This window comes from Eublepharis macularius, chromosome 1 (assembly GCF_028583425.1).
Source record: "Eublepharis macularius isolate TG4126 chromosome 1, MPM_Emac_v1.0, whole genome shotgun sequence".
In the NCBI taxonomy this organism is placed as follows: Eukaryota; Metazoa; Chordata; class Lepidosauria; order Squamata; family Eublepharidae; genus Eublepharis; species Eublepharis macularius.
The window spans coordinates 36,008,816-36,019,504 of record NC_072790.1 but is presented as its reverse complement, the minus strand read 5'-3'; the positions used below and the strand labels follow the sequence as shown (position 1 = coordinate 36,019,504).

The following is a 10,689-nucleotide window of genomic DNA, read 5'->3' as shown; positions in this document are numbered from 1 at the left end:
GGTTAGTCTTAAAGGTGTGACTGGGCTCTTTACTATCATGCAGCTTTGTGTGTGTGAGAAAAATGGGAGGGAAGGAACAGATAATTATTTGAGTTCTATTCGTTAATAAATTACAGCCTGCACATATGTAGACTACAGAAATTCACAGCATGTTTCATATTGGCTGCCTGGAGGAGGATGCTGTGCAGAATTTATCCTCCAAAGTGTCTTTAAGATGCTCACTTTCTTTGGCTACTCTTCAATGGTACTTTGTTCCAAAGCACGAGCATGCTCTTCCAGACATTTTGTAACACTAAAGCACTTAACTTGCTGTTGCTTCTGCACTTCCCTGCTCTTCTGTCTCGGGGCCCGCATTTAAAAAATTCCAGATATATTTCTGGAAGGATGCTTCTTCAGCTGTATCCTGTTCTTCCAACCACATGCTAGTAGCTGCTGTGTAGCTGTCCCATAATTGTTCTAGGATTTCTACATGATCTTCTAAGAGCTGGATGTGAGTGCGAGCATAGTCTTCAAGTGAACTGCTTACATTGCTGCCATGTATCTCTAGTACTTGGTAGAAGTTCACAAGGGCTTCACCCAACCACTCATACAGGGCAATGTCAGTAGGTTGGTCCAGCCACGTATCTGATAGGTTGACGTATTCTTCTGAACATTCATCATGGGCTAGGATCTCTGTACCCAATTCATAGCCAAAATCTTTGGTATGTGTATCATGGCATTCGTGGAGGCTCCCAAAGTTTGTGTTGAGCCATGCACTGAGATCCTGAGAATATACCTCTAGCCACTCATGTAGTGTTTGGACACGCTCACTCACCAGCTTGGTTAAAGCCCCCACATACTCTTCATTCCAGTTCTTGGTGTCTCTTAGTTGCTCATTCACCCAACAGCCTGCTGTGTTACTGAACTTCTGTAGGAGCAGATCTATGTTCCTAATGTAGTCCTCAAGTTTTTCTCTTACCACCTGGGGAACACAATGAAAAGGGAACAGTCAGAGATATTGATTATACTTCACCTTATGGATCTACTCTATTATAAAAGCAGTCGTTATTTAACTTGGGCAAAGGGAGGAAAGCTGCAGCTCACTGGAGGAGCATAAGGGTCCCTATTTCAATTCAGTAGGGAAAGGCCTCTGCCTAAAAGCCTAGAGAACTGCTGCTAATGAGAGTGGATAAGGCTGATCTAGGTGGACCATTGATATAAGATAGCTTCATATTTCATGTCAAGGTCATGGCTGGATCTACAAAAGTGACTTCCTTAGTGCCATTTACACATGAAGTGTGTGAGATGGTGCTTTTTTCTTGTACACAGCTTCACAGAGATATCCAGTTCTGCTGATTCACTTTAAGGAGTGTTAGTATCCTTGCTGGAGGGACATATTTGCTCTTATTGTCATTCAATGATTCTGGAATTCCAATGTTCCCGAAGTGGGGAGGAGATTTTTTTGACCCTAGATCAGTCCCACTGGTGGTTCCATACACAGAAAGACGGGCTTGCTTATCTAGCCATTGAATAATTTGCTTTTTGCTTACTTAATTTCTGTAAACCAATTGTATACGAAGCTGCTCAGGTGGCCCTAGGACATGGACAGGTTAAACACACACATACTATTTCAAGTTTCAGTTTAGAATCACAGCTCCCCTAGCTCAGTTTTTCTCACTTGTCTATCCAACATTATGTCTTGGAGGGGAGAGAAGTGTCTGAGAAGACATTGTAGGGAACAATAAGGATCCAATTACACATTTTGCAGACATCTGCGATTCTTTTCTCTTTATTTTTAAACCCCAAACAGAAGTGCTGGTATGGACGGGAGAAGAGGCTGCTTAATGTTTTCCTCCTCTGGTCTTTTTTCTTTTCAAAATTGCCCTCCCCAAGCTCCTTTTTCATCTCTTGGGAAAACGGTAGGTGGCCCCCATATATTCCCCCTTTTTTCAACTACAGAGATTGCTAATTAATAAAACAAGCAAAGCAAAACTCCCAGGAGAACCTCATAATAGATCGCACATGCATTGCTGACGCTAGTAATGCAATCCTGAAAAGATTTACACCCTTCTAAATGTGTTGAAGTAATTGGGCTTAGAAGGGAGTAACTTTACAATTTAAATAAGTTTATAATCTACTCTGATGATGATGACGACGATAAATGATAAAGTAGGGAAGATCATAGAAAACCTTCACCCATGCATTTTTGCAGGGGAAGGGGGAGATAGAAGACATCCACAGAAGTCTATAAAATATATATTGTATAATAGAAAATATTTGGGGGAAATTGTATGCTGGTATGAAAACAAATGTTAAATTTAGGCCGTTTCCTCACGGCTCTCCGCTGCTCATAACAACCCGGAAGATCGCACAAAAAACGCGGAAGATTGCGTTTTCTCGCGCGAGATTTGCGCGACGTGACGTCACGCAAATCTCGTGCGAGAAAACGTGATCTTCCACATTTTTTGTGCAATCTTCCGGGTTGTTATGAGCAGCGGGGAGCCGTGTGGAAACGGCTTTAATAGCAGAAGCATAGAGTACCTGCACAGAGTGGTACAAGGTGTAGTTATTACCATGGAGCTCTTTCCAGAAATCATAGCTTCTTCCTGTCTCTGGGAACCAAAAATATCAGTTAGTTGTTGCCCTGTTGTGGCTTTGCAATGGTACTTAGGAGAATTATTATGCTAAATTAAGGACACCCAAATTCATATTTAGAGGTACAAATCAACTGGGCATGGTTAAAAAAAAAAAAGTACATTTCAATATTTTTAATCTGTTTTAGATTTTGAAAATATCAATGTCTGCGGCTTGATTACTTAAACAATTGGATAACAATGGTTAATCAGATGAAAACTGCCGTAATTTTGGGACTGTGGAACAAGTAAAAAATGTCATGATAAGTTGATGCTCCAGCGTGCTATGTATCGGGATGGCTGCGAAATAAAGAACACATGGGCGTGGCCTTGTCCTTTAGTTAAACCATTAAACATGTGGGGAATAATCCAGTCCTTTGCTCCATCCCTTCATTCCAATTCCCTGTGAGTTTCTTTGCGCCCCCTCCCCCAATGCTCATGCAAGGGCAGTGTAAGTGCGAGGAGTACTAACATGATTCCTTGCCTCACAGCCAATCAAATTAAAATGTAAAGTTTGTCTAATATGTCCCCCTTTGATGCTAAGAGATTTTCCTGAAACCCCTTCTCCAGGTGAAGCAAAGCAGGGAGGAAATGAGTCAGAGAGGTGCCTGGCACTTTAAAACCTTCTTTTCATTTACAGCAAATAACAGGAGGTCTAAAGCCTACAGATATCCGTCTATTCCTTTTTGGTGGCACTAGTTCTTTCTGTTCCACGTGGTGGAACAGGACCGAGTAGGGAGACACCTCACTGAGGTCTGATAACCCGAGGCTTTGATCAGTAGGGTTGTGAGTAGAGACGGGCATGAACCGAAATGTGAACCAAAGTTCGTCACGAACCGGGCCGGTGCATGGTTTGCGAACCTGCGGTCCGTCAGAGCCCGTTCCTGATGAACCACCTTGAATTTTAGGCTGGTTCATTTGGTTCATTTTTTGGTTCGTCACTGCAGACAGCCTGGCACCGATCAATCAGTTTCCTAGGCAATGGGGGGATGGGCTTTCTGCAGCCCCGGAAGTGACCTTCTGCTGCCCCAGAAGTGATGTTTTCACAAACCAAATGAACCGGTTTGTGAAAGTTTGTGGTTCGTGAAATGCAACGAACCACATGGTTTGGTATTTTCCCAGTTTGTGCCCATATCTAGTTGTGAGATCTGGGTTAGGAAATTCCTAGAGATTTGGGGAGGGGGCGGAGTCTGGAGAGGGTGGAGTTTGGGGAAAGGAGGGGCCTCAGCAGGGCATAATGCCATAGAACCCTCCTCCAAAGCATTTTCTCCAGGGATATTGATCTGTGTTGGCTGGAGATCAGTTAATTCTGGGAGATATCCAGCCATCACCTGAAGGCTAGCAGCCATTCCCACTTACCCCCTCCCAAGTGAAACAGGGAAGCACCTAAAGACTGTTTTATTGCACCTGGCATGGAGGAGGTGTACAGAGGAAAAAACTGTCCAGGGGCTAAGCAATGATTCATCATTGCATGATACTCTGTGGGGATGTTAGTATTACACACTCGGTGAACAGAGTTATGTAGCTGGCTCCTCCTGTCTGAAATGTTATGTACTCTGTTTATTTTTTAGTCTGTTTTCAATTGTTGTGTGTGTTTGGTGTTTGGCAAAAGCCGGTCAAGCTGTAAATGCAGCAAGCAAAGGCCCTTAGCTGACACCGCTGTCAAGATAAGTTTGGGCAATTGCCCCCCCCCCAAGCACTTGGTACCAAGGTCAGAGGGGCTTAGGCGCAGCCCAGGAGTGTTTCTTACCAAGAAGGAGCATAATCAAATGCAGAGCCAGAAGTCGTGCCAGCAGCTTTGTGAACATGAGTGCGCCTGTAAGAGAGAAGCAAAGAGAATTCTGTGTGCAGGGAAATCAGGCCCTGAGTCTTGCTAGAATGGCTGAATGTTACACGGCAGTCACTTTGCATGCCCTGACAGCTCTTTCCATCAGAAGTATCTGAGGTTTTCATGTGTGCAGTTGAAATTTAATTAATTTATTTACTTAATATATCCCCTGCCTTTTCCCACAGTGGGGACCCGAAGCAGTTTATATCATTCTCCTCTCCTCCATTTTAGCTTCACAACAACCCTGTGTGGTGGGCATGAGAGAGGACGATTGGGCCAAGGTTCCATGGCAAGGTTCCATGGCAGAGTGGGGATTGGAACCTGGGTCTCACAGATCCTAGCCAGGGACTCTAACCACTACACCAGGCTGGCTCCAGTTTTAAGTGCTAAATGCTCCAGTTCTATATTCAGTTCTAAGTTTGGTGGAATTGGTGGAAATCGGTGCAACCTTATATATGAGTACTGGCACCTTTTCTAAAACAACAACAACAACAACAACAACAACAACAAACCTCTGGACATATCTCTGTGTTTAGCTGATAGCCAAAATACATGATGTGTGTGACATGTGTGGGGATGTCGTCATCCCAACTCATCATCACATGTAGAACTCGTGTAGCTCACCTTGAAAACATCATGTCCCTGCGTGCAAGTCCAAAGATTGCTTCAGGCTTCCGTCCTGCGGCCACTTTCATCCGTGGAGTAACATAATGCATTTACAGTAAGTTTATACTGATCCTACGTGTGACTATGAATCAGGTCAGGCAACAGTGTTGTGAATTGTGTCCCATGCATTGTGTATTTTGACCCTGAGAAACCACACCATTCCTAATTCTGGCCTGCAGAAGCGTCTTCTATTATATTTGTAGTTAGGAGGACCAGCACCCACTCTGCTATATGTCTGTCCCATTCCGTGACACAGGATTATGTTATTCATTTAGAAGAGAATTACACAAGACGACTTACCTGGGTATGAGCAAATGAATAAACTTACAAATTTTCCCCACTAGCCTTCTATGCACTTGCTCATGCAGTCACACATCTCTCAATCCCGTGGATGGACAGGCACGAGTTTTATCCCACATCCTCTGAGATGGGGAGGGAGGAAGGATTGAATCCCATGGTGCACTTCACCTTTGCTCCTTCAGATAGGCTGGCTCACTGCTCCAGGGACAGCCAAGGCTGCTTTGCAGGAGGTCAGTGCAGCAGGCAGACTGGTAGGTCCCCGGGGCTCATAGCTCAATGCCTGTTCACTCAGGGGTTCGAATCCCAGTACTGCCTTGAGTTCAGCAGGTGGCCTTGGGTAAGCCACTCCTCTCGGGCCCAGCCCCCCAGCTTGTATTATGGGGATAACAACGGCACTAACTTGTTCACTCTAGGTGAGGCACTAATCTGTCTAGAAGAGCAGTATATAAGCACGGTATATAAGTGCAGCTAACAACATGACAAAGAAACATGAGGGGCGGAGGGGTCTTTTCACACAACTAAAAATTTCTGAGCATTGGCAACAATTATGGGTGAGAGGGTGGTATAAAAGAAACAGGGAAGGGGCTGCTGTAATATATAATTCAAACTTGCTCTTGTCTTCTAGAAAAGCAGTATATAAAATGCTTTATCAGGGTTTTTTAACACTCTGAAGGGGGAAAGGGGAGAAACACCTCTGTAGCCATGATTTCAGCCAAGTAACTTTTTCAAAAAAGCATCCCACCAAACAAAAGGCTAAACCAAGCAGCATCATGCAGCCTTAGATTACACTCTCTATGTCGTCCCGACAACCAGGGCTTTTTTTCAGCTGGAACGCGGTGGAATGGAGTTCCGGAACCTCTTGAAAATGGTCACATGGCTGGTGGCCCCACCCCCTGATCTCCAGACAGAGGGGGGCTTAGATTGGTGCGGATTTTAGATGGCGTGGAGGGTGATCTAAACTCCCCTCTGTCTGGAGATCAGGGGGCGGGGCCACCAGCCATGTGACCATTTTCTCCGAGGGCAACCCACTGAGTTCCACCACCTCTTTTCCCAGAAAAAAAGCCCTGCCAACAACTAAGTGAGGTATAACAGATGAAAAGGAGGGGAGGTGATCAAGCAAGCAGTCTCATGGAATAGCAGGGATTTTTTAAAATTGTGAAAAAGAAAGCTCATGAAAGCAGTTTGTGGCCTCTATAGCTTTTAACACTAGAGAAGCGATGACAAAACAAGCGAATTGGAGCAATTGCCCCACCCGCTTCCCAACAAGAATGAAAAGAGTGACACAAACGCCAGAGGAAACAGAACCAAACTGATGCTCTACACCAGTGACTCTATAGTAGCAAGTCCAGACACTTGCAAATGCAACCACACACCCAGCAATCCCATGAAATCAGCAGATGTGTATTCAGCTTGGGGGAAAGCCAGTATGTGAATGGGAGACCACACACAAATTTATTCACTTGCTCCAACCCAGGTAATTCGTCTTGCATAGTCCCCTCCACTATTTATCTAAGTTGGAACAGACAATGTGATAACATGTTTGGGTGGCAAAGGCTATGCAAACTTTGGAGCTCTTCTCTATTGAGAAGGGGAACCTCAACAGCTGCTTAGAATGGAGCTTTGGATTAGTGGGCTAGCAGCTGAAGGTGACCCTGGCAGTGTTGTATCTGGGAGTGGCTCTTCAAGCTATTGAAGACCTTGAGTACCAGCCACCACCTGGTTACAGCTTCACTGTCCTCTGAATAGCAGCCAGATACTTGAACAGAAAGGCCCTTGCTCAGTGTTCTGAGCTTCTACAGAGGCGATGAAGGCTGGGATGTGTTCAGAAATATGTACAAACTAGCAACCAAGCCCGTTTTTTTTAAAACTGGGCTCTAGAAAATGGAGCATCCTCCCAAGGGATGGGCCACCTCGCCTGGTCTTCCCGCCACGGCAGCGCCCTCTGGAGGTGCACTAGGATAAAAGGTGAGTCGTCACAAATATGACTTGCCTTTTATATAATAGGATAGGAGCTGGTGAACTTTTTTCTGCTGCAAAGGATGGCCTTGGCTTTCCTCCACTTTCTTTTATGAATCAACACAGGTTGAATCCTGCTGATATACATTTTGCCTTTCCTTTTCATGCTGACTATTCATTTAACTTTTTTCCCAAGCATCTGAGAAGGTGAGGAGGGCACCATCTTCAGAAATTTTTTTACAAGCCATTGAAAGGCCATTTTAATTGCCAGGACTTTTAACGGCTTATAAACTGCAGGAATGCTTTGGGTTGTCATTTGGGGTTTTATTTTGTTGGTTTTAAAAAGGTGATTTTTAAACTGTGATTTGTAAGCCACCTTGAGCCACAAGGAAAGGCAGGGCATAACTATTTAAATAAATAAATAAATTGTACCCAATTAAATGTTTAAGCAAACACAGTCAAAACTTTGAAAAGTCTTCCAGGAAATGAAGGAGGTGGCTTCAGAATGCCAGAAGGGCCAGCCAATTAACGCTATGCATATAATTTTTCTTTTCTTGATGAAAATTTCTTTTCAACTTGATGCTGCTGGAGGAACATATGTGCAGGTAAAAGAGAGCAAGTATGGTCCCCCAGTTCTTGGCCACACTTATTATATATATCTGTCATTGGCCACAGATGGCGTCTTCTGCAGGTAGCTTTAAATCAATAAATGAAGGACCTATTCATGTTATCAGAGATGTTTGAATCCATAAATGTCATTGAGACGGACAGTTTGTAATAGAAGCTCTTGTATTTATTAGGATTTCATTTTTTAAAAAAAGTACTTTTTTAACCATAGGAGTTATTTTCCTATGTCCTACCCAATCAACTGGAGTTGTATTCTGTTTTGAATGAGTTTATTCTCTGGATGGAATATTGCTTAATAGTCCTCCTTTATATTCCATCAAATAATTTTTTTCCAAGGGAGTTTGGCTTGCTGTGCCACCACAGACCTTGTTACCTGAAGGTGCCGATTGGGTATGTTCTTCAAATACTATCTCACATTTATATATATATATAAATATATATAGTGTCCTAACTAATATGGTTCAACTATGCAGTTGAGGTCTGTCCTAAAAAATATCCTTACCTGTTAAAAGATTTTTAACAAATTATCTTAGAAACCATATTCTTCTGTCTTTCAGTAGGGTGGGCTGAGGACCATAAAAAGGTGACACCACTTGGCTTCTGTCACAAATCCCTTACCTGTATCTCTAACACTGGATGTGGTCCCCATGACAACCAGTGATGCTATAAAGGCCAGTGTCACTAGACAGGGAGGAAAAGGGGTAGGGAAAGTACAGAGTTCATGAGCAGGAGGATGTTATGGCTGACCAAGGTATTGTCAATCAAATCAAATCAAATGTTATTATTATTATTTATTTGACTTACTTTCAATATAAAATGTGATACTCAAAACATGGGTAATGTGATTAGAGCTGGGCATGAACCGGGAAAATTCCAAACCGTGCAGTTTGTGGTTCATTGCATTTCACGAACCATGATCTTTCATGAACTTGCCCCAGTTCACAAAACGGTTCATTTGGTTTGTAAAAACGTCACTTCTGGTTGTGAAAACGTCACTTCTGGGCCAGCAGAAAGCCCCTCCCCTCATTGCCTAGGAAATTGATTGATTGTTGCCAGGCTGTCTGTGGTGATGATGAACCAAAACACGAACCAAATGAACAAGCCTAAAGTTCATGGCAGTTCATCAGAAATGGGCTCTGACTAACCGTTGGTTCGCGAGCCATGAACAGGCCCAGTTTGTGATGAACTTTGGGTTTGTATTTTGATTCATGCCCACCTCTAAATGTGATACTTCATAATTCTATATAATCTCATATGAACCTGCTCTATATCACTTCTGAGGTGACAGGGATTGTTATCAAGGTCTAGGCCTTCTCTGATGTAGCTCTTTCTTTGTGGAATATCCTCCCCAAAGCCATCTGTGAGGAGGAAGAGTCCATGGCTCAGTGGTAAAGCATCTCCTTGGCATACAGAAGGTCCCAAATTCAATCCCTGCCATCTCCAGCTAAAAAGATCAGTTTACTATGTGAAAGACTTAACTGGAGAGCTGCTGAGTAGACAATACTGTCCTTGATGGAACAATGGTCTGATTAAGTATAAGGTAGCTTCCTGTCTAACCGCTTTAATGATTTTCCAGCTCCAAATTAAATACTTCTTTCCCTCTACCATCTTCAGGCTATTTTTAGCTGTAAGTTTGTGCTGAACTTTATGCTGTTCTAATAATTGGATTTGTTAGTCTCTGCTGCAGTTTTAAAATGTTTATGTTACCATTGTACTCTAGTGTATTGTTGTTGAGTTTTTATTATTTTGTTTACACATTTTAATTTGTCCACAGAAATTTATTCTGTAGCAACATATAATATGTTAAATATGTTAAATAAAAAAAATGATTTCTGCAGAAAACATTCCTGAATTTTTTCAATGAAGTGATGAGTAATGAAAAAAGTTACAATGGAAAAAGAGCTCTTTTTCTGATAACCAGAAAATTTGATTGAAATTATCTGAGTATTTTGCACAGCAACTCTTTCTAGAAAATTATAGCTAGTATGAAAACACTGTGCAGTACTAATATATTCCACGTAAATACATATCTGATTCTTGTACTGAGATGAAACCAAAGATGAGCTGTGAGAACTTTTTTTGGAAAAGAACCCCTCCTTTTAGGCATTTTTTCTTTTTTTGGCAAAAGGGTACAAACCCCTTTTGTATGGGATGGGGTTGTTAGAAAAGAAGAGTGAATGGACCAAGGCCAATGTCAGGGCTTTTTTTCAGCAGGAACGTGGTGGAACGGAGTTCTGGCACCTCTTGAAAATGGTCACATGGCTGGTGGCCCTGCCCCCTGATCTCCAGACAGAGGGGAGTTTAGATCGCCCTCCACGATCTAAACTCTAAAATATTTATTTGATTTATTTTATATCCTGCCCTCGCCGTGAACAGGCTCAGGGTAGCTAACATCAACAAAAGCATCGATAAATACAGGCTCAAAATGCATACAACTATAAAAATTATCAACAATCACTGGAGCAATTTAGAGTGAAAGTGGAACATCATGATGAATACTTCGCACAGGTTGCACACTCCCATGGACTGCAAAGGATGTCACCTGTTACCAAAGCCAAAGATTGACTTAAGCACCTTAAACTCAAGGTGGCTGAAAGCTCCCGCAGGCTCTTAGACAAAGATGCCTTTTAAGTGCCCGCTCACACATTCCAGATTGGTCCCAATGAAAATAAATTGTAGGACTTGCCTGTCTCCATGGAG

At 42.8% G+C, this 10,689-nt stretch overlaps 1 protein-coding gene across 1 annotated transcript in view; it reads right to left on the bottom strand.

Annotated features, from left to right (window-relative positions):
- Positions 1–301: 301 nt before the first annotated feature.
- The window catches only part of LOC129324030 (uncharacterized), a 181,011-nt gene continuing 170,623 nt past the window's right edge, over positions 302–10,689 (bottom strand). The window contains exon 5 of the mRNA XM_054970994.1: positions 302–961. Coding sequence (XP_054826969.1) covers positions 302–961 — 660 coding nt within the window. The remainder of the gene's footprint in view (positions 962–10,689) is intronic.